The 23,373-nt window shown below is 51.1% G+C and overlaps 1 protein-coding gene across 3 annotated transcripts; it reads right to left on the reverse strand.

Annotated features, from left to right (window-relative positions):
* Nucleotides 1–151: 151 nt before the first annotated feature.
* On the reverse strand, nucleotides 152–22,472 carry SPARC (secreted protein acidic and cysteine rich). 3 transcript variants are annotated; one of them, XM_012177565.5, is made up of 10 exons: nucleotides 22,411–22,472; nucleotides 12,129–12,198; nucleotides 11,237–11,299; nucleotides 10,568–10,655; nucleotides 9,073–9,194; nucleotides 7,168–7,288; nucleotides 5,293–5,426; nucleotides 4,100–4,248; nucleotides 1,805–1,953; nucleotides 152–1,351 (listed from the first exon to the last, which is right to left on the reverse strand). In XM_012177565.5, the coding sequence occupies exons 2-10, from the start codon at nucleotides 12,183–12,185 to the stop codon at nucleotides 1,323–1,325; spliced, it is 912 nt and encodes a 303-aa protein (XP_012032955.1). In that variant the 5' UTR covers nucleotides 12,186–12,198; nucleotides 22,411–22,472; the 3' UTR covers nucleotides 152–1,322.
* Nucleotides 22,473–23,373: the final 901 nt, after the last annotated feature.

The following is a 23,373-nucleotide window of genomic DNA, read 5'->3' on the forward strand; positions in this document are numbered from 1 at the left end:
CTGTATAAGTAAGCTTGTGTATACAAAAGGGTAATCATGCATTTGCGAGGCTTTGCATCTGTGCGTTCACGTGTGGACGTGTTGTTATGTCCACGCATCTCCATGTCAGGAAAATGAGGTCACTAAGACACATGCAGAGTCACTCAGGGAGGCAGTTTCTAAATCAGTACTTTTTATTTTGAAAGATTTGTCAAACTCTTCACATCGTGGTGAGAGTTTGCATGATTAATAAGAAGCAGCTTTTTCATGAAATGCTTGGAGGTGAACGAGTTCTCAGCCTGTGAGATCCGACCATCCCATTGATTTTGAAATTTCTTTTGATTAATAGAAAGAAAAAATGGGGAGGGGAGAAGAGGAGGAACATGCTAGCGACTGAAGGAAAGATCTCTGGTGACAGCCATCCAGATGTGAAAAAAGAAAACAGAAAACCCAAAAGAAAACCAATTTGCCACCTGCCCTTTTTCTGTTTTACCACGTTCTGCACCTCACTCTTGATTTTGGTCTTTCTGGCTGAAACAGCCTCCCTGTCCTGCATCTCCTAAAGGTAGTTTGGAGGGGAGCAGCCCTGCAGGATGTGGTGATCCACCTCTCAGAGGTGTGGGGGATGCCAGAGAACGGATGGGCCATGGCTCTGGAAAGTCTGAGCAAGTTGCCTAATGCAAAAAGAAATGGCAGTGCAAAGTGAGGAGGGGAAATGGTGAAGAACTGGGTTTATGTGAGAGTTTATGTACTTCCAGAACACAGCCTGTTTCCTTCTCTCAGTCACAGCCGCTGACCACAAGATTCGTTATCTGCAGTTCTGGCTGGTGGATTCTGCAGGTCTCTCCCACCACTGACCCTCTAGCCCTAGAAGCATCCTTGCCAATATCACGTGCCTGTTACTTCCCTTTGTCCATCTTCAGACCACTGAGGGATGACCCCCTGGCAGCCAATACCCTGAAATAAAATTAACTCAAAGTCTGACTTGGTGAATATTAGTTTCAAACAAAAAGTAGAAAATCTGAAGATGCAACGTGTGTTGAAGGCAGACTCGAGCAGATCAAGTGTTCCACCCAAGACAATGGGCAGAGGTGCACACGGCAAGAAGAAAGTGGGACCACTAGTGGGTGAGCAAGAGGCCGTGATAGCTGAGTTAAGGCTAAGAATGTCGTGACTTGGGTTAAAATGTCTATGTTTAGCACCGTTAATGTATTCGTTTAAGTCTATATTAGCACCTTGACCCCAGGCAGAACAACAAACCATCCAAACATTTTAAACATTGGGGAAAACAGGAGGGGAAAGGTCAAGAGAGAGAATCTGGTTCTGCAGGAGGAGGCGTGGCTTTAGATCACGAGGTCCTTGTCGATGTCCTCTGCAAGGCAAGAAGGAGCAGAATTAGACTTGGGGGCCGGGGTCAGTGAGGGGTCATGCTTCCCATGGAGTTGGCGGATACCACCCATCCCAGGGGCCGGGGGCCAGGTAACCAGTCCAAGGTCACCAAGGGAGTCTATGACTGAGAACTTTGGTCTCCCCCGTCCCTGGCTGATCCTTGTCACTTGTGCTGCCAAATTACACGTGCTGTTTTCTGTAGGTGCCTGTCAGTTCCCAAAGCAGTGCTAGACACAGAGGGAGTACTGATGCTTGAAAAGGGAGAAGGAGACAGCTGGATGGATAGAGAAGGACATAAAAGAGCGAGGCCCACCCAGGCAGGGAGAGCAGACAGGAATTAACCAGGCACAGAGCAGAGATGGACAGGAAGGACAGACACACAGACAGCAGCAAGGAGGGAGGGAGAGGACACTGGATCCTTTGCTCAAACACTCACTCTCCTTGATGCCGAAGCAGCCGGCCCACTCATCCAGGGCGATGTACTTGTCGTTGTCCAGGTCACAGGTCTCGAAAAAGCGGGTGGTGCAGTGTTCCATGGGGATAAGGGGGGCGCGCAGTGGGGCCAGCTCAGTGTGAGACAGGTACCTGCAGGGGTGAGGTGGGGAGAGGCTGAGGCTGAGCGAGCCCCACAGCCCTGCTTGGGGAGACAGGGAGGGAGCCTGCCCCTTGGGGCTGAAGGAGAGGATGTTCAATGGGAAGCCAGGATCCTGGGTCTACCCTGGCTCTACCACTGACCTGCTGTGGTTCTGAGCATACAGCACGGGCCAACTCTGAGCCTCAGTTTCCTCCTCCGTCAAAGGGGGAGGAGTTGATCATAACGTCTAAAGGGCCCTTCCAGGTCTAAGATCTGTGGGTTCATAACACAGGTCTCTTGGTGCATTTCATTGTTTCCTAATTGGCTAAGACTTGAGGGCACAAACGCTGAAGATATTCAGCATTTCCGCTATTGGTAGATCAAAATCTGGTATGAAACAACAATGCATGTTTTCTGCAGACACACATTTATACATCTGCAAATGCTCAGAAAAGAGATGAAAAAGAGATGCCTCAAGGTGAAGAGAGTACTGAAAAACTTGGAGAGCAGGGGTGGGGTTTCCCCAGCAGTCCAGTGTTGAGACTCTGCACTTCCACTGCTAAGGGCCCAGTTTGATCCCTGGTCAGGAAACTATGATCCCTTAAGATGTGTGGCCAGAAAAAGAACAGGAAGAGGGTGCTGACTTCTGGGGGAGGGAGTGTGGGAAGGGACTGGAATTGGCAGGCGGAGGGTGAGTAGAACTTTATCTTTTATGTACTGTGTCCCATGTGAGAAGGAGGCCTTCTGGTTTCTCTCCCCATCTCCTCTGTTCCTGTCCTCCCAGCTGGCCTGGACTCCAGAGCACATGTAGGATTTTTTCCCCTTGTTCCCCAGAGCCCTCCATTAGTTGTCCTCAAAACACTCTTCCCCAAGGACCCCCGGGCCCTCCTATCTGGCCCAACTCGTGGAAGGGATAGGTTGAACTGAAGCTCCTCCCCCTTCTTTGTATATCAGTGAGGAAAGTGAGCCCCAGAGAGGGGCAGGGACTCAGGCAAGGTCACCAGGCAGCTCTGGGACAAGGAGAGGGGGAGGACGGATCCTCTGACCCAGGCTGTTTTCCCAGATGCAGGGTCCTTGCAGCCCCATCTGGAAGCCTCCCTCCAGGCCCCTTCCTTGCTCAGCCTGAGTCCAGATGTTCCCTACATCTCCCCTCCCCTTCAGGGTATGACTCAGATGGATCTCAGCCACGGAAAGAGCCTGGGAGAGAAGCTACAGGCAGTTTCCCAGCACTCAGGAGACCCCAGCCCCCCAGGATCACCCACAGGGTGGGCTGGACCGGGAGGGAGGGTTGAGCCTCCCAGAGGGGAGCAGCCCTGGGCATCCGGCGCAAGCAGAGCGGCCCTCCTCTTGACCTGCTCCAGGAGCGCACAGCAAAGGAAGGCGGGGGCGAGAGGGGCCGGTCCAGCTCGGCTGCAGACGGTCAGCCACCACCTGCAACTTCCGGGCACATTCCTTACTTTTTCCTTCCATTGTGAGAAACAGAGCACCACCCAGGGGGTGAGCTCCATGGGGGCAAGGGCCTACTTGGCAGTTCTGAGTACAGTTAAATCCCCTGCCTGGAATTGTGCTAGACATGTAATAGACACTCAATAAATGTTGGTTCACTGACCAACTCCTGGCCTATCCCACAGGGCATTTACACAGCACTTCCTAACTCATTTCAACATGGGGCAGGAGTGATCAAACCAGGAGCTTGCCATGGAGATGGGATGGGCACTGTGATTGTCTTAAGAACTTCCAGAGCCAGTTTGCCCCATTGGGGCCAGGTCTTAGGGCCTTGCTCCCCCACCTCAGCCTTGCCACCCCACGGAGTCCGGCGCTCCTTCCCAGCTCCTTCTACCTTGCTGAATGGATACCCAAGGCTGGCACTCATGGGGTTAAGGAGGGGTTTTCAGTTCTGATGGCTTTTGCCTCTTAGGCAGTAAGGAGGGATTGTCTCATGGTACCAAATCCTTTCTCCATCCTTTCTCCTACACCTATCCTCTCCGGTGGCAGCCCTTAGGCAAGCTATGGGCCTCCAGGGCTGGGAGCAGCAGAGGCCACTGAGAAGTCTTCTGACCACATCTAGAGCACCCAGCAGTCCTGGTGGCGACTGTCCACTCCAGGGCCAGGCTAGAGGCAGCTCCCCTCCGTGACCCTGAGGTTCTGGGGTCTTACCCGTCAATGGGGTGCTGGTCCAGCTGCCCGAACTGCCAGTGCACAGGGAAGATGTACATGTTGTAGTTCTTCTCGAAGTCCCGGGCCAGCAGTTCCACGGGATGGTCGCCAGCCTCCAGGCGCTTCTCATTCTCGTGGATCTTCTTCACCTGTGGGAGCAGAGATGCTGTGTGGCAGAGGGTCCGGGGAGGCTGTCGGGCCAGTCAAGGTTCCTTCCCCCCGACAGGAGGCCAGAGTAGGCAGAGACCAGCCAAAGTCAGGGCTCAGGATGAGGGAAGGGGGACTCCAGGGTTCAGAATGAGGGAAGGGGGTCCAGGGGTTAAGACTCTGTGCTTCCACTGCAGGAGGCGCAGGTTTGATCCCTGTCGGGGACCTAAGATCCCACATGCTGAGCAGTGTGGCCAGGAAAAAAAAAGACCAAATGAGGGAAGGAAGTGGTTAGATGAGTACCATCATTATCTCATCCACAGAAGTGGAGGCCTGGGGCCATCTCAATCAGAATAACTGTGGAGTGTGTCAAAATGCAGCTTCCTGGGCCTTCCTTCACAGAGACACTGGTTCATTGTGGCTAAGGTGGGGCCCAGGGAGCTGTATTTTATCAGTACTCCTAGTGCTTGATATGTTCCTTAAAGTCCACAGACTCAGAAAGAAAAAGGAATAGAATTGTTTATGTCTCGTGCTTAACATGGACCTAAACAAAGTGAGCAGGTCCGTTCATTCCGGGACCCCTCAGAGCCTTTAACGTGTACATGTGCTCTGCCTGCGTGCTGTCACTTCAGTCGTGTTTGACTCTTTTCAACGCTATGGACTATGTAGCCAGCCAGGTTCCTCTGTCCGTGGGATTCTCCAGGCAAGAATACTGGAGTGGGTTGCCATCCTTCCTCCAGGGGATCTTCCCAGCCCAGGGATTGAACCCGTGTCTCTTACATCTCCTGCACTGGCAGGTGGGTTCTCTACCACTACGCCACCTGGGAAGCCCCTGAATGTGCTCTAGGAGCCTCCAAAGGCCGCACGGAGGAGTCTGTGTCCTAGAGCCCGGGACAGAGGTGCTCGTTGGAGCAGGGATGTGGGCTTACATTTGGGGGCCTAGATCTGGGAATGGGACTGGGGATCTCAGCCAGCCTGGGGCCCGAGGTCAGGGCCAGCTCACGGTCGAGCAAGTGCCCTGAGACAGGACGAGAAAAGACCCTTACTCGCAGCTTCTGCTTCTCGGTCAGGAGGTTGTTGTCCTCGTCCCTCTCGTACAGCGTGACCAGGACGTTCTTCAGCCAGTCCCGCATGCGCAGGGGGAATTCAGTCAGCTCAGAGTCCAGGCAGGGGGGGATGTCTAGGGTCAACACAGGGGTGGTCAGCACAGACCCTGACTCCCTGCCCGAGGGCCAATGTGCTGGCCAGGTCGCTCTCCCCACCCCTGCCCTTCTCTTGCTACTTCTTCAGTCGGTGGCCTTGGCACCGGCTCAGCCTCTCGGGGCCACAGTTTCTTCATACCTTTTGAACAAAGGAGATTGGAGGGGGTGGGGGAAGAATACTCTGCAATTGGACAAGAGCAAAGGCACATCCCCTGTTCCCTCGACCTTGATCTCATCTTGGGGGGGAAATGGTTTGCTCCAGAGACTCCTGCTTTTCTGGGTGTTGGGCCCTGAAAACAGAGGCCAGGACCCACCATGATGATGTTGACCCTTGAGAGGTGTTTGAAGCTGGGAGCCTGAGGAACAGCATTCACTCAGAGGCCCAGCTTAGCCGGGGTGGGGGTTCAGGCATGCTTAATCACCAGAACATTCTTAGCGATAGGATTGCATCCTGGTCTTTGGAACTCAAGGTGACAAAATGTCGGTCCTGGAGATTTCATCCAAGTCCACCCTCTTGGAATTATTAGAGATCAGTGTGGAGAGAAGGGGCTTGCTTAAGGCCACATTATCAGAGCCTCATCCAGCACCAGGGCATGTGGGTGCCAGGGGGCCTAGGGGCCCATCGTTTCCCCGTTTCCCCCATCCTTGGACCTATGGAAAGTCCCCTCTGTGGTTAGGACCACGACCTTCTTCACCAGCAGCTGGGGAGTGGAAGAGAACATCTGAGAGGGAAACGCTAGGAGTAGGAGAAAGCGATACGCCCCAGAGAACAGAAGAGCCACTTGGCAAAAGTGTCAGTCTCACTGCCCAGGGATTCCTGCCAATGTTCCTCCCCTGCCCTCCTTCTCCAGGTCTGAGCCTTCTCTTTTCACATCCACAGCCCTGTAACTGGAAGAGCAGTGCTGACCACAGGAGAACCTGGTTCCCCCTCCTCCACCTTTCTGCACTCTGCACACCTGAGGCAGGTGAGTGGCCCTCCCCAGTGTCATCTGGTGCCAGAATGTACCAGATAGACCGTATGGATGTGGTCTTGGAGGGAAGCAGAGGGGCCCCTGCCTGTCTCGGATGACAGGGAGGCAGACACACTGGAGAAGGAGCCTGGGCCAGCTGAGTCTGCACCTGGGATCACTCCCCAAAGGCCAGGCAAACCCTGGCATCCCTGCCCCCAACACCTGGCTCCTAGGTTTCTAGAAGCAGGTACTTAATCATATGTTTTATGCAGGCAGATGGGAATGTAACAGAGTAAAAGGGCCTAGGATATGACAATATTGAGTAACAGGGCCTAAGGGGAACTGACAGAATTGCCTTGATTTTAAAGCATTCAAATGCAAGTATTTTTAAAACACTTTTTTAGGCCCAGGAAGAACATCATTTTTGCTTCACAACATTGAAGCAGGAAAGATTGTGGTTAGACCTGTAGAAGAACTTCCTCATCATTACAGAAAAGAAGTGAGCTGTCTCGAATGCTAGTGAGAGGCTCTGGAAATCTGCCCTGATCCTGTGTTCCCTCCACTGCTCAGTCCTTCCCTGGAAGGGTCCTGAGTACAGATACCAGCTCATAAACAATCATCTCATTCTATAACTGAGATCCCTGAAGCTCAGACAGGGGAAGAGAGGTGCCCAAGATCACACAGCCCAGAGGTGGCAGAGCCAGCAGCAGTGCCAGTTTGGCACCTCTTCCCCGAGACCAGAGGCTTGGCGGGGCCCGAGGAGACTCACATTTGCAAGGCCCGATGTAGTCCAGGTGGAGCTTGTGGCCCTTCTTGGTGCCCTCCAGTGTGCACTTGGTGGCAAAGAAGTGGCAGGAAGAGTCGAAGGTCTTGTTGTCGTTGCTGCACACCTGTTGGCAAAGCAGAGAGCCTCGCCCTCATTCCCAAAGCCCTTGGCCAGTACCGCCACCCATGCCCATTTCAGAGATGGGCACGCTGAGGGCCAGGCAAGGAACGTGACTAGCTCGGGGTCCACAAGGTGAGTTAGGGGTGGGGCCTGGCGAGGAGCCACTCTTTGGGCTCCTAAGTCAATGCTCAGCCCATGCTGGTCTCTGAGCAGCGGAATGACAGAGTCAGGGCTGAGATATGGGAAAGCAAACCTGGGAGATACAGAAAAGATGAATCGAAGGTGAGGATGAGGGAAAGGCAGAGTACTCAGAAAAGGGTTAATACAGCAGGCCTGGGATTGTTATCCTTAGAAAGGCCTTCTTGTGATGTTGGCCCTTGGCTGGTGTCTGGGAGCGAGGCTGGTGAACAGTTGCCTGCGCCGTTAGAAAACTGTCCATAAATGATGCGAGTGTCTCAATTTGCCTGGGTTGCTCACACAAACAGTATGGTTCATGCTGGACATCTCTTTTCCTGCTCAGAGTCTGGAATTTGGGGATATGCTGGGCATGGGATGATGCCTGCGTGTCCAGGCTTCAACTAAACACTAGGTGCTGAGTCTGTAATAGGCTTCATAGGTCAGAAGCCTTGCTCGTATGAGGCTGCAGTTCATCTTTGTAGCTGGGGAAAGAGACCCTTCAAGGCAGGAGGAGAATAAGCAAGACTGTGCATGGATCCCTCCACACTCAGCCTGTACCCAATTCCCTTTTCATCAGCTACATATCCTTAACTATTAGCAGTGAGTGCAAATATGTGGTGAGTTATGTTGGTTCTTGCGAATCTCTGAGCATGAGGATGGCGGAGCAGAGATGCTATGGGCTGAACAAGGGCAGTGGCAGCAAGGAGTTGTGTCAGGAGGAGAGAAGCCTTGTCCTGAACACCCTGCACATGCTTACTGCTTACATATCTCTGCAGAGGGATTACTGATGGGCACTGGTGACCCGTGTGATAGGGGGTGAAGGGGTGAAGAGGAGGGAAGAGCTGATGAAGATGCTAAAATTTGGACCTCAAAAGGTAAGTTGTACTGGGGAGAGGTTAAAGATGGAGAGATCAGGTGGAGGTTGTGGGAATGATCCTGGAACTCAATTTGTGGCCCTGAGCTAGATGACCACGAGCACAATGGTTGATATGCATGAGTGCTCAATAAATATTTCCTTGGATGGATGAATGGACAGATGAGTCCTATTGGAGACTGAATGGACAGCTTTGAAAGTTTTTTTTAAATAGAATATATTGAGTACTTACTAAGTACCAGGTATTATCTGACAAATCCCTGCAATAGCTCTACGAGATAAAGTCTATTTCTGGTCCATCTTTAGAGGTGAGAAAACTTGGAGGGGATCAGGAACATAGCTAAGATCTCACACTATCAAGAGGTGGAGATGAAGGTTGATGTCAACCTTTGCTGTGACCCAGAACCCACATGTTTGGACCTGATGCTTTGCCCAGATTCTCCCACATGAGAAAGTCCCTCATGTGTTCCCTTCTGAGTCTCCGTAGGGCTGGAAGCTGGTGGTGCTGAGTAAATTCTTGCCAGTTGCTGGAGAGTCCAGTGACAGTCACTCTCCAGTGACTGCTGGAGAGTCCCAGACAGAGACCCTCTCTGGCTGGGTCTCTTGCTGTGACTAGACCTAGCGAGGGGACTTCTGCACCTGGAGCTGCCCTGTGGGACCCCCCAGGCTAGCAGTGTTCTGGGCAGATGCCCTGAGGGCCGCAGTCCTCACCCCCTGCCCTGTCCCTTGGGCCTCACCTTCTCAAACTCGCCGATGGGGGCAGGGCAGCTGGTGGGGTCCTGGCACACACACATGGGGGTGTTGCTCTCGTCCAGTTCGCACACCTTGCCGTGTTTGCAGTGGTGGTTCTGGCAGGGGTCTGGTAGAGCATGAGGGCAACATGGTTAACCTCACCTGGGCTAGCACATCCATCCCAACCCAACCCACATGGATCCTTGGACAGAAGTCCTCAGCTCTGGCCCCCACTCGACCTTTGGGCAGCCCTGCGCCCTCCCTTCTCTTCTGCTGAAATCAGCTTGACGGGGAGCAGTTGGCTCAGTCTGGGGACTAGAGATTCAGTCTGAGATCAGGGCCAGGCACACCTGCAGGGGCTGGGGATTCAGTCTGGGACCCGGGAGCGCTGGGCGCCATATGGCTCCCCTGAGGATTGAAGCAACCACTGTGTTCTCGGCTGTTCATGGATCAATGACAGCGAGGTATTTCAGAATTCTAGAATAGACTTTCTAGAATGACTTGGAAAGTCAGCTGTTGTCACAGAGCCAGGGAGCTATGCAGCCCAGCAAAACAGGCCTGAGTGTCTGTAGCGGAAAAGGGAACAGGGCCCCAGGACCGCACTGAACAATAGAATCTGCCTGTGTCTCGTAAACACCGGATGGGGGACGTGAAGGGGAAGGAACAGCGCTCAGTGGACGCCTCTCTGCTCCAGTGGACACTCAGGCCCTGAGGATGAGAGCTCCTCTCGCCTTTCCTCCTGGCGCTTGACTGGGGTGTCATAGTCCTCCTCTGTTAGGTGCCTGCCCTGCCAGGTCCTGGGCAAGGGGGCCTCTACTTTTGTCTCTTAGTCCCTCAACAACCCTGGGGCGGGGGTCTACTGTCTTCACCCTTCCCCACAGAAGACATGAGCAGGCTGGGCTCAGAGAAGGTCTGAGGGCTGTCAGAGGACATCGCAGAAAGTTTGGAGGCAGACCTTGGTTGGTCCCCCTCCAGAGCTGGGGCTTTAGCCCCTGGGGTACGGTGAGTCTCCGTTCTGCGGGTTAGGGATGCTGGGCTGTGAGCGGGAGCCAGAAGCCCCAGGTCACGGTTCTCACAGCCTTATGGGAGTTGTGTCAGGCTTCCAGGTTTATTTCCTCGTGGCCACGTGAAAATTAAGTAAGCTTATAAGTGTGAAAGCGTCTGGGGCCATCAAGTGACCAGACAGGACTGGGGATCTCAGTAGGAACCTGAAACCCAACTCTGGAACTAGATTAAAGTGCTGCAAGGGTACAAGGCCACTTCCAGCTTGAGACTTCGCTTCCTGGCACTCACAGCCTGGCTATAAATAGATCTTTCTAGATTCCAGAAAACACTCCCAACCTTTCAGTCAAGGCAGTTTGTCCTTCACAGCCCCTCCCACAGGGAGGACCCTCCCTGCGTTTCCTTGGGAAGGAACCTCACACAGGCTTGGCCCACACCCCAGGCCCGGGTGGCAGAGGGCAAAGGCTTGGTGTAACAAGACAAAGAGAAGGGACCTACTCTCAGCCACCACCTCTTCCTCGACTTCCTCGGCACCCTCATCGAATTCTCCTACTTCCACCTGGACGGGGTTGGCTCCCACGGGTACCTGGGGTGGAGGGAGAAGAGTGAGTCAAATGCCCCATCCCACCCCCAGGCCTGGAGGAAGGGGGCAAAGGCTGGAGGGGACTTGCCCGAAGCCTTGGGTCCCCACAGGGGATGGGGATAGACATGCTGAAATGGGTGCTGGGTTCAGATCCCAGGAGGCACAAGTGCCAGGTCCAGAATCGAGACTGAAGCTATGGGCCCAGAACTCTATGGAGATGCCCTAGAGGCCACCAGGCATGTCAGGGCAAGAGGGGGTGCCAAGCTCTCTCCCCTTCAGCTGCACCAGGGTAGTCTCCCTTTCATCATTTGATATTTGGGGAGACCATGGATGACCATCTGAGAAAAAATGTCACACAATTCAAACAGTAAAAGACAAATTCAGAATCATAGCTCCCACCTATGAGGTTCCAGGGAGAGTTTGGGGAGCACTCGGGAGTGTCATCATTGGGGGATCCACAGGATTTACATTTGTCCTGTGCATGCACGTGGGAAGGGGAGCAATGGCCTGCTCCGGCAGCCCCCGTCTGGATTCCCCAGCGAGTGGATATTGGCAGAGAGGAGTCTGGGGCCCTCACCACCTACCTCGGCCACCTCAGCCACGGTTTCTTCCACCACTTCTGTCTCATCAGGCAAGGCTTCCTGTTGCTGTCGGGAGGTGAAAATAGGGTTCAGAGAGGTTGGGGCCCAGGCCAGCTTCTACCACTAACATGCCTCAGCCTGGACCACTGAAGCTGGGGAGCTAGGAGAGAGGCTCACGGGAGACCCCCCGAGGCTGTGCCTCAGGGCCTGCCATGGGTGGACAACTCGGGCACAGATGCAGGCCCTGTGGGTCTCCGGAGCACCGTACTTTGTATAGTTATATCTGAAGTGTCTATCAAAACTCAAAAAGCATCTCTGCAGCTTAGACTCCCATAATGATGGGAGACCAACTGGTCTGATGCAGACCAACTCCCTTCAGATGGGAAAACTGAGACCCATAGGGGATGAACCCTGAATTTTAACAGATGTCAGTATCTTCCCCACAAGTGTGATATTATCATCATCATCATTATTTGGCAATTCCTTCTTGGAGTCAATCTGGAGTGAGAGAAGCAAGATAGCACATGAATTTGAGGTGCCTGGCTGGCTGGGGCTTCTTTTCCCATCACTCCCATCAGCATCCCCTTCTCTTCTGGAAGTCTTCATATGATAAAGAGCTCACTTCCTTCTAAAACAATCCTAGTCCCTATCTGGGAAAGCTCTGATAGCTAAACAAGTACATCTTCACATTACATGGAAATCTGTCTTCCCTGAAATCTCCTTTTTATTTTGAGCTTATTAGTTTAAGGGAAAAAAATCTTAAAAAAAAAAATAAAAAGACAACTCAAGACGGGGAAGTGCTTGTCCCCCCTGAACATCCAGGGCGGGTAGATTCAATGCCCCTGAGATTGTGGTGGGAGGTAAGATCAAGAAGATGTGACTTTCAGGTACTCACAGGGGCTGCCAAGGCCCTCCCAGCCAGGCAAAGGAGAAAGAAGATCCAGGCCCTCATGGTGCTGGGAACCCTGCGGGGAGAAGAGAGATGAAGAATTCAGTGAGGGCGAGGTTTCTTGATGGAGAGTTCCTCCTGACACTGAATTCCTGTGATATGCAAGATAATTTTAGATGGTCCATGGTAGACAATAGTGAAAGACAGGGAGAAGGTTGCTTCCACTTGGTTCTCTTTTAATCCTGATGGTATGAGAAAGTCTCAGTTTGGTGCTAACCAGCCTTTAACATCTAACACTCATCTCTCGCCCTTTTGAGCAGAGGGCAGGCCTCTGGCTCAGAGCCTCCGCAGGAAACGACATCCAGCTGGAATTCAGTAGAGTTGTCCCGTCTCCTTTGTGTCTAGTTTAACAGTTTCCTTCTATTTATGACAAAAGTACGCAGGTTTTTCCATTTACGGTAGGGAATCTTGTCTCTTTCCTCAGTACATTTATTTAAATTTTTAGACAGTGATTGGGCAAAGACAACTGGTTAATTAATCAAGTCTGGGCAATGCTGAACCAGATCTTGTTCAAGGGCCCTTCAATCCCTGATGTTCTAGGATTCTTTTCTTCCTATACCCCAGACTCTCCCCCTCCTCTTCCTCCTCTCCCGTCTTTCCCCGGACCTCCTTCTCCCTACCCTTCTTTAATAAGAGAATTTAATAGGCAGCAACCCCTTGCCAATTTGAGACAACGAGGCCTACATTCTAAAACAAAGAACAATAGTTTTCGAGTGTAGCCAGTGGAGACTTATGGCCATACTTTCCTCCATTCTGCCCAGGAGGGATGGCACTTCTCTGGATTCTGTGTGGAAACTACCCAAATGCTTGCATGTTTTGTGTTACCTTCTGTTTCTCCCTCACAGCTAAAAGATGTTAACTGAGATCTAGAAAGTTCTCTAGAAAATTCTCCCACTCGGGTCACTGCTGAAACCATCCTCTAGATGCTGAGCTCTTGACTCTAACAATCTAATGACTGGAGGGCATCTTGGAGCAGAATCTCTGATGATTTGCTGCCAAAATACTGTCCCTAACCAAGGAACTGTGGTGGGGATGTTTTGTTTCTTGTTCTAACTCAATGAATTTCCATTTCCAAATGGCTTTAGAAAGTCCTTCCTTCTACTGTTCAGCTTGCCTCCCTTCAAGCTTCTCCTGGTCTCCTATGATCATCCGTTGGTGCCACACAGAGCAAGCATCTCCCCTGCGCCTAAGCAGCTTTCAGTCAGTGTGGGCAGTGGCCGTGTCTCCCCTCATTTGCCCTTGGTTCCTTCCAAGATTTCTCAACTGACCAAGCACCTTGGTGGGAGGTACCCTGGCATCATGGAAGACGCTTAGTTTGGAGCTAAATCCCAAGGATTCTGGTTCTGTCTCAATATTAACTTGGTATATTGATTCAATCCTTCATCCTCTCCAGACCTCGGTTTCCCTCTTCTACTACTTGAGAGGGTTCGGCTAGCTGAGCTTTGAGGCGGTAGCCTGAGCCCTTGAGATGCCCTTCAACTGTCCCAAGCACATGCTGGTCTTGACACACATCATCCCCTCCACTATTCCCATCTTCATTTACTTATTTATTTATTTTTTTTCCCATCTTCATTTAAATTATGGTATTTGGGTAGCAGAAAGAGGCAGCAGAAGGGAAGACTTCATAATGGTCCTCTACTGGGGTTGGAATAGACACTAAACCTCAATATTTTATGGCATTATAAGAAATAAAATCAACAGAAATTTAAAGAAATCAACCTGGGAGCTTGGCTTTGCTTCACGGTGTCCCCAACTCCAATCTAAGCGTGCACGTGGCTTTGGATGAAAGGAACAATGAAAGGGTCTGAGGTGGAAAGGGAGGATGTCAGACAACATTCAGGCCCCTTCCAAGCTGACAAAATTCCTCCTCATGGACTTGGGTTGGGCCTCATAGAGTTTTTCTTTAAGACTGGGATGGGGATCGGGGAGAAAAGTGGGAAGTAAGTGTTAAGAAAAGGACACACAGTCTTGGAGGAGGAGTTGTTTTCCTTATTTGAGGGTTTGCCCAGTTTTCCCTCACCAGTCCCAACATCCTCTCCATCCAGATCGTTTGATGGGAGGGAAGGGCAGTATTGGACGGTTCTCGAATGTATGACCATACTCTCTGCATACCCATAAGCTCCCTCTCTGAGGTTCTCTAAACCACCACTGGTCAAAGAGGCCAGGTGCCCATCCTGCAAAGGTCAGGGGGTGCATCAGTAACCCTAGCAAGGTCAGAACACAGGGCCAAACCCCAGCATCCAGAAATGATCAGCTGTGCACACATCCTTTGCCAGTCAAACCTAGGTCTGGCATGCCCACCTGGGGAAAATATAAACACCTTTGTATAAATGAGCAGTATTAAATAAAAACTCTGTATCTCTTTAGTTTGTAATGATGCCTGTGCTTATCCTTTTAAGAATGTTTTCATAATCCGGCATCCCCTGGGGGCTGAAGGCATGTCTTTCTACCTTATAGTGCAGAAGAAAGGGCTGAGGCCCAGAGGGGAAAAAACCTGCCCAGAGCCCCAGGGAGTGGGTGGCAGGGCTGAATGAAGACCAAGGCTGCCCCCCTCCGCCTCTGGCCTGCCCTCTGCCTCACCTGCTGTTTCCCTTGGCAGCAGTTCCTCCCCTGGGTGCTCACCTGATGGGGCCCAGCTGGGCTGTGAACTGGCCCCAGGTACCCTGGAGGAAACGAGATTGGGAGGGGGGCAGCAGGAGGCATGTTCACCTTGGCCCGATGGTCGTCAGATGCAGACTTAGCTCACTCCCACCCCGCCACCGCCCCTGCCTCCTGTTCCGAACATCCAGTCCTTTCCTTTTGCCTTTATTTGCTCTGGAGACGGCTGAAAACCCATCCCTGGCTGCCAGCAGGACCTGAAGCTGAGGTCACCTCTCCTTCTTTAGAAAGAGTCTGGGGATGGAAAAGTACAGCCGCCCCCTCCTCCCACCACCACCCAAGTTCACCTCCCTTGAAACATAAAGGGCCTCCTGTGGGCTCTCTCTGGACACTGAAAAGTTGCTGAAGGACAGAACTAGGGAAAAAATCTTGGAATCATTAAATTTTAGACTGTGGATCTTGGAATCATAGAACCCTAAAGACATGAAGCACAGAATCTGAGTTATAGTCATCAAATCTGATTTGAGTAGAAGAATTTATGAAGCAATGCAGTCTAATAGAACTTTCTAAGATGATGAAAATATTCTGTATCTGCATGTGTAACGTGATGGCTAGTGGCCACCAGTGGTTATTGAACACTTGAAATGTTGCTAGTGCAAATGAAGGGCTGAAGTTTTCATTGTATTTCATTTTAATTAACTTAAATTCTACCTAACCATATGTGGCTAGTGGCTACCATATTAAGACAGAGCTTGCTTTGTCCCTCAGTCATGCCCAACTCTTTGCGACCCTGTGGACTATAGCCCGCCAGGCTCCTCTGTCCATGGGATTCTCCAGGCAAGAACACTGGAGTAGGTTGCCTTTCCCTTCTTCAGAGGATCTTCCAAACCCAGGGATCAAACTCAGGTCTCCTTCATTGCCAGTGGATTCTTTACTATCTGAGTCTCCAGGGAAGCCCATATTAGACAGAGTGGTTATCAACTTTTATAGAGGCATTATGGCAGAGCGGTAAGCCCAGGGGCTCTGGAGACAGAATATACAGGTTCAAATCCTGGTTCTGCCATATAGCAGTTGTGTGACTTTCAGAAAGTGATTTTCCCTCTCTGGGCCTCCGTTTATTTCTCCATCTTTAAAATGAAAATAACATACTTACCTTGAAAGACTCATGGGTGATTACAAGAGATAAGCATCAGAAGAGTGTCTTAAAATACAAAGATCCCAGAATCTCCATTCACCTTGAAAATCCAGGACAAGAATCCTAGCTTTTTGTTCATGGCCCAGGGAGAACAGGTGCTGGGCTGGAACAAAGGAGGCATTTTTCCTTTTGGTCTCGGGTACTCCAGCCCGGCCTCCGCAGGGCACAGTGATGAAGCCAGGTCCCAGGCTGCCCTCTCAGTTGGGCTGCTGACGCAAACCAGACATCTTGCTTCCACCATTTGGCTTACTAACAAGGGTTCCCAAAACACATGTTCCTGGTAAACAAGCCCAAAGAGAGGAAAACAAGTCTAGAGGCTAATAAAGGAACTCGTGAGTGAGCCAGGCCCACCAGAATGCCAGGACTCAGAAGGAGGCTGAGACGGTCCAGAGAGGTGCCAGTGTGGCCACGTGGGCACTCACACCCCAGGGAGCACACACAGCCACTCAGAGGTGACGTGGAAGTCAGGAGCCCTGGGATTGAGTCTTGGCAGTGTTGCCCCCAGCTCACCCTTCAAATCAGGATAGGCTCCGCTACTCCTTGGACTTCACCTAGCGCCACTCCTCTGCACAATGCAGACGTTGTTTTAGATCAGTGGTGTTCAGAGTCATATAAGCCAGGGAGCCTTTCTCTCAGTGAAGTCTTCTGCAGAAGTCCAAGTTTGAAACAACTAAGAGCCGTTCACTTTTGTTGTACATATGAATGCACTATTATCTATTCAATGAATCAGCTCGAAATTTAAAAAAAAAAAAAAAAACAAAACAGTGTTGAGATGGGGGCTGGCACTGGGACACTCCCTGAGATGCCTTGGAGAACCTCTAAGTTCTTTCATGAGAGAGTTTGAAGACCTGAGGCCATAGTCCCTAAGGTTCCTTTCAGCCCTGACGTTCCAAGTCAGCTGAGTCAGAAGCCTATCAGAGGACCACCTTTCCCAGCCTGGCCCTTGACTTCCTGCTCCACTTCTAACAATTCTTGCTGGAAGGGAAGAAGCTAAGGGAAACATTTAGGGCAGCAGTCCCCAACCTTTTTGGCACCAGGGACCAGTTTCATGGAAGACAATTTTTCCACAGACCAGGGCAGAGTGGAGCGTGTGATTAAAGCACATTCTATTCATTGTGCACATTATTGCTATTATTATTACATCAGCTCCACCTCAGATCATCAGGCATTAGGTCCTGGAAGTTGGGGACCCCTGTTTTAGGGTGCTCAAGCATAGCTTTGAAGAGGTTCAGAGGCAACTCAGAAATGGCCCCAGAGGATGAGACTGGTATCAGTCTGACAGAGGTTCCATAAACACATCTAAGATGCCACGTTTTGCTGTGGTTAGAAGCCCCAGGGCGGAGCTTCAGGCTCTCCCCGTTGGCTCCCCCTAGGGGCCACTGGTGCATCTGGGTGACCGCAAATGGAAGGGATGAGAAATAACATCAAGCTGTCACATCCTAAAGATAGCAAGCAAATCCATGGCACACGTGGCTACACCTGCTCCTCCTGTGCATGTGGCAGACATTACTAATCAATCATATGACCTTTCCCCCTAAAGTCCAGTTCAGTTCAGTCGCTTAGTCGCGTCCGACTCTTTGCGACCCCATGAATTGCAGCACGCCAGGCCTCCCTGTCCATCACCAGCTCACGGAGTTCACTCAGACTCATGTCCATCAAGTCGGTGATGCCATCCAGCCATTTCATCCTCTGTCGTCCCCTTCTCCTCGTTGGACTCAAATCCTGGACACAGTTCTTTTGGCAGCTGCTACCAATGGGTTGGTGGTGTCATGCCAAGCAACACCTCTTTGCCATGCTTCTGATTTTAGAGATAGGAAGACTGAGGATCAGAGAGTGAAAATAATTCACTTGAGGTCGTACATGACAAGCTGGTATCTGGGCTGAACTTCCAGATATTCAGAAATATCAAGATGTTTGGGGAATTGTTTGTTTTTTCACTTGATTAGTCTAGGATCCTATGGCCATAACTAACACATAAGGGCCCAGAAAGATCCTCAGATGAAATGGGTTAATACCACATTTCTGAAAGAACCCAGCTATAGCGAGAGTTGGTATCTCCATTCCTACTTTGCCTAAAGACATCAAGCTCTATAACTTGACAAGTGAGAGCAGAGTTAATGTCCTGTCTAGACATCTCCTGGATAAGAAGGAGGCTGTTTTTCTAAATAATTCTGTCAAGTCACTGGTTGCAGTCACCTCTTAGCTACCTCCTGTTGCCCTAATGACAAAGCCATGTGGCCTGCGTCAGGCAGGCCATGGCAAGCCAGCAAAGGAGGAAGAGAGGTGGCTCTTATCACTTGTTATCCATGGGGCTGTTGACTACAGGGAGGAGTGTCAGGAGAGTACCAAACTGCTCAAAGGAAACCAACAAAAGAAGCCAAAATGAACATCTGGATGTTTCCAGATGTCTGAAAATTTGGCTCAGACATCAGTTTGCTGCATGACTTTGAGTTATTTTCCCTTCCCGAGTCTCAATTGCTGTCTCTAACATACAACAGGTGCTCAGATGGCAGAGAATCTGCATATAGTGCAGGAGACCGGGGTTCAGTTTCTGGGTTGGGAAGATCCCCTGGAGAAGGAAATGGCAACCCCGTCCAGTATTCTTGCTGGGAGAATCCCATGGACAGAGGAGCCTGGTGGGCTACATACAGTCCATGGGATCACAAAGCATCAGACATGACTGAGCGACTAACACTCAGGGGTCTACCTCTCCGCCATGACCTGTAGTTAGGTCTGGCTGTGCATGTCTGTGTGTGGCTACAAATGGCGATTGTGTATTTGCATAAGTGACCAATGACCTTGAGGACCACTGTGTGAAGCTTTGTATGTGATGCTGCGTGTCTACCTGACTCAGCATCTGTGGGTTTCAGCCCTTATAGGTGAGGGTCAGAGTTTGCATATGCATCAGATGGACATCCGAGACTTGTCTGTGAGTCAAGGTATTGCTCAGAGGGAGCCGTGAGTGCATGACCCACTGTGTCTGCTCATGTATTGAAACATTTATTTCCAGCTGTGCCAGAGGGTGCCTGTTGGTGAAATCAATGTTTATATACTTGGCATCCTCGTGGGTTTGTGTCTGTCCCTCTTTATCCCTGCACACATAGCTACCTGTCTAAATAACGTCAAAAATCAAATATTTTCCTGTTTACCTCACATCCTCAGCTCTTTCCGTTCCTCCACCATCCTTTTCTATTTATAGCTTATTTTTTTTTAGCAAGGAAAACTGCTCTTGTGAATAGCAAACCCCAGCCACACAATTGGTTGACAAGTCTCTACAGTTGGATAAAGATTTTAGCAGGGCTATTATGCAATCCAAGTTCCCCTAGCCCCCACTCTTGTTTCCTTTTCAACTAGGGGGCCAGGCACTGTTAAAAATGTAGCCTGACTGTTCTTTCTAATGAAAGCAGCACCTGGCAGTTAGGGTCACAGGACTTCAGAGCTGAAAGGGCACCTGGAGACCCTAGGCTCAGTTCAGTTGTCGTTCGGTGGTGTCTGACTCTTTGTGATCCCATGAATTGCAGCACGCCAGACCTCCCTGTCCATCACCAACTCCCGGAGTTCACTCAGACTCACATCCATCGAGTCAGTGATGCCATCCAGCCATCTAATCCTCTGTCGTCCCCTTCTTCTCCTGCCCCCAATCCCTCCCAGCATCAGAGTCTTTTCCAATGAGTCAACTCTTCGCATGAGGTGGCCAAAGTACTGGAGTTTCAGCTTTAGCATCATTCCTTCCAAAGAAATCCCAGGGTTGATCTCCTTCAGAATGGACTGGTTGGATCTCCTTGCAGTCCAAGGGACTCTCAAGAGTCTTCTCCAACACCACAGTTCAAAAGCATCAATTCTTCGGCCCTGGGTTGGATTCCCCATTTAACAGATTGGGGAACTGAGTCTGGAGAGGGAAAGTGTCTTTCCGAATGTCACTGTGAGTTAGGCTCCACCTCTGCCTTTGCCTTGGACACTGGAGGGTGCAACACTCTTGGGAAATAATGAAGGTGACCAAATCAAAAGAATCTGGACGATATTTATTTTGCTTAAATGTGCCTGTCAGCACTTTTAGTAAAGGGAAGTTATATCCAAACCCTAAGATGATGAAGCTGCCAGACAAAAAAGCAGGGAATGATGTCACCAATTATTTGGATACCATCAATTCATCCATTCTAAAAACCTATCTCATTAGGTGAGAGGGCCACAGTGTAGCAAGCTTCTCTGTGTATCATCCCCATTTTGTCCACACAGTATCCCTTTGAGGTGGTGGTGTTATCACTTTTTGAACCAAGGAGGACCTGGTTCTCCTTGAACCTGGGGCTCAGAAAGGAGAAGCCATTAGTTCAAGGTCAAATGGCACCTTTGAAGTAGAGGTGGTTTTAAAACTCAGGTCTTCAAGTAGCCTATCCCAGGAAGCAGGAAGCAACTTACAGTCCCACAGCTGCCCTGGGGTCCTAGGAGATTGGGAGGTCGGCAGGGCAGGACCTAGAATTTGCCCTCTTGGGATGGAGTGGAGTGGGGGACATTCAGACCTACAGAGCCTGATATTCTAAGTGTTCTGGTGTCCCCTCCCAGCCAGCAGGCAGAGACCCTGAAAAAAAGGTTACCGTGGCAACTCGCATTCCTCCTAGAGTGAGTCATAGCAAAGAAGAGCCTTTTGGTGGGTGGGACTTGGAGAAAGTTTCAAAAGTTGATTCCTTCTCCAGGCACCCTCCCTTCCCTCCCCCTCCCTCCCTCAACTCCAGCTCCAGGCTTTGTCGATGTGGCAGCTGATGGCTGCAAGTTAACTCTCTCTTCCCCTCAACCACTCCCATTCCAAAGCTTTGCATCCTTCTGCAAATACACCTCGGCTTCCAGTCCCCACCCTCTCCATCTCCCACGTCATGCCCTCTGGCTACCTGGAGGGGCCGGCGTCCATTTGAGAATATTTTTAAGACTGAAGGCTGTGAACACCCTCTTGGATATTGCCGCTAACTCTGTCTCTATTTCTCTCTGTGTCTCTCTCTCACACACACACAACTGTATATACAATTTTAAGGGGTTGGCAATCTCCTCGAAACCTAGCCAAAAGCTAGTCCATGAATTCTGCTTTAAGAGACCTTCATTGGAAAGTTCAGAGGACGCCGGGCACCACAAAGATGGTTGAGTCCATTCCTCTGACTTTACAGACAGGGAGACGAAGTCCAGGGGAGACATTTACCTAAGATCACATGTAAAATGTATGTCTTCAGTCTGCCCCCCTACTTCGGATGTGCTTCTCATCCTGCTCTCAGCACTTGGGGTGCACAGAAATTCAACCGCAGAGAAAACCCTTTCTCTTTGTGTTCTGCATAGAGTAGCATTTTCTGGAGGAAAACGTGTGCCCCTCTGTTCCTTTTTAGGTGGACTGGGCTTCCTGGAAGACATGCCTTCCCCAAGGCCCCCTTTCCCCTTGGTGCCCTTAGGGACTCAGGAAGCCCGCTCATGAGCCAGCCAGTGGAGCCATAGGTAGGAAGGGCTTTACCTGAAGAAGACCTAACAGCAGCCTAGTGTAGAGTTTGAACTTCTCATGGCAAAGGTGTGGGAAGGTCGCCCTGAAACCCTCTCCATCTTGTCTTCTCCCTCCCACTCTTGGCAGCACACCCCACCACACCCAGTCTCCCGTCGGACCCTGCGCCTCTCTGGACCCTATCAGATATCAGGGGTCTTCAAATCTAGACACGCAGAGGGCTACTGCTGCTGAGTTTCCAGTGTTTACATCCTGGGGAGCCCGGGATGGGAACAATGCCTAACCCCGGACTGATTGTCTGACAGTGCTATTTCAGGCTGAATGGCAGCGGAATCGGTGTGTGTGTGTGTGTGTGTGTGTGTGTGTGTGTGCGCGCGCGCTCGCGCGTGTTGGAGAGGGGTGGAGGTTGAGAGGGGAGAAATTCCAGGGCAACAGGAGCCTTTACAGAAGTGCTGATGAAAGGTGAAGACCCTCTCTTATCCCTCCAAAGATCAGTTTATCACTCACGCCAAATTCCTTTGGGAAAACAGAGTGCAAGAACCAAGTCTAGAAAGTTTCTCCTCCTGGAATGGGAAGCAGGGCAGACTCTGGTGGCCCATCCCTCTTGCAGCTGTGCCCAGATCATATTCCCAGGAAAGGAAGCGGTGGCCCCCATTTGTAAAGGCAGCCTCTGAAACCCGAGAGACAGGCGCAGAGAGAGACAGGGAGGAAAATACTCTCTCAGAGTAATCGGATTACTTTCTGCAATACCAAAGGGGAGACCACATGATCTTAGTTTCACCTGAGGAGTTAACAGGCAGCAAGTCCGAGTCCCCTGCCCTTCAGGAGAACAAGGATGGAGTCCCTGCACCTGGAGACCTCCCAACACAGCTTCTTTTCCTTGTACACAAAGTGAGGAGTGGGGCAGGGTGCAGGGGGTGCAGGCCTAGAGGAGGGACAGGCAGGGCAGGGGTCGGACATACCTCAGTGGCGGGCAGGCAGGCAGCAGGCGAGCTCTGGGCAGTCTGGAGGTCTGCAGGAATGTGAGGGGCTTAGAGCCTGGCAACAGGAAACCACTCAGAGCTCTGGGCTGGGTCTGTCTCCCCCTCCACCCCGCGGTCCCTCCTCCTCCTGTGTCTCCTCCTTCCCCTCCCCTCCCCTCCCCTTCTCCCCACAGCCAAAGCCGTCTCTGTCTTCCAAGCCTTTCCTCCTCTCCTCTCGGTGGGCTGTCCTGACCCGCCTCCCAACCCCGCCCGCCACATGGGTTCTGGAGCTCTTGCCTAGACAGACTGACCGAGCAGAGCGCTGGGACTGGAAAGGCCAGCGGGAATCACCTAAAACAGCCCCCTCCTTGTTCAGAGGGGAGCTGAGGCCTGGAGGGGGCAAGGGATCATCCACCCAGGGTTCCCAAGGGGAATATCCAGGCCCACGTGTCTGGAGTGTCTGACCGGTATCTCTACAAGAGCTCCCTAGCATCAGGCAGTGCTGAGGAGGGCAGAGCCCTGTGAGGGGGTTGTATCTGTGGCAAAGGCTAGGCCAGGACTTGCCTCTATACAGACTGAAGAAGCTGCCATTGATGGCGTCATCACCGATGGCTCGGAATACTGTCTAAAAATAACCACCTCAAACTCTTAGCTGTGCCACTGATAGACACAGAAGAGGTTGGCCATCTAGCTGGAGGAATCTGTGTCATCAGTATAGAATAAATAAGGTGATTGCTGATACGGATTATGATTACAGAGGTAACAATGACCAAGGTTTACTTGGGACTTAGAATTTACTCTGCAAACCCTTGACATAGATACTGTTACTGGACTGATTTTACTAATCAGGAAATAGAGGGGCTAAGAGGCTGTTACTTGCCCAAGATCCCCTGTCTAGAAGTGGGGTAGGCAGGCAGATTCTACATTCAGTCTGGGTCACTTCTTTTTTAAATTAGGTATTTA

Source organism: Ovis aries, chromosome 5 (genome assembly GCF_016772045.2).
Source record: "Ovis aries strain OAR_USU_Benz2616 breed Rambouillet chromosome 5, ARS-UI_Ramb_v3.0, whole genome shotgun sequence".
Classification (NCBI taxonomy): domain Eukaryota; kingdom Metazoa; phylum Chordata; class Mammalia; order Artiodactyla; family Bovidae; genus Ovis; species Ovis aries.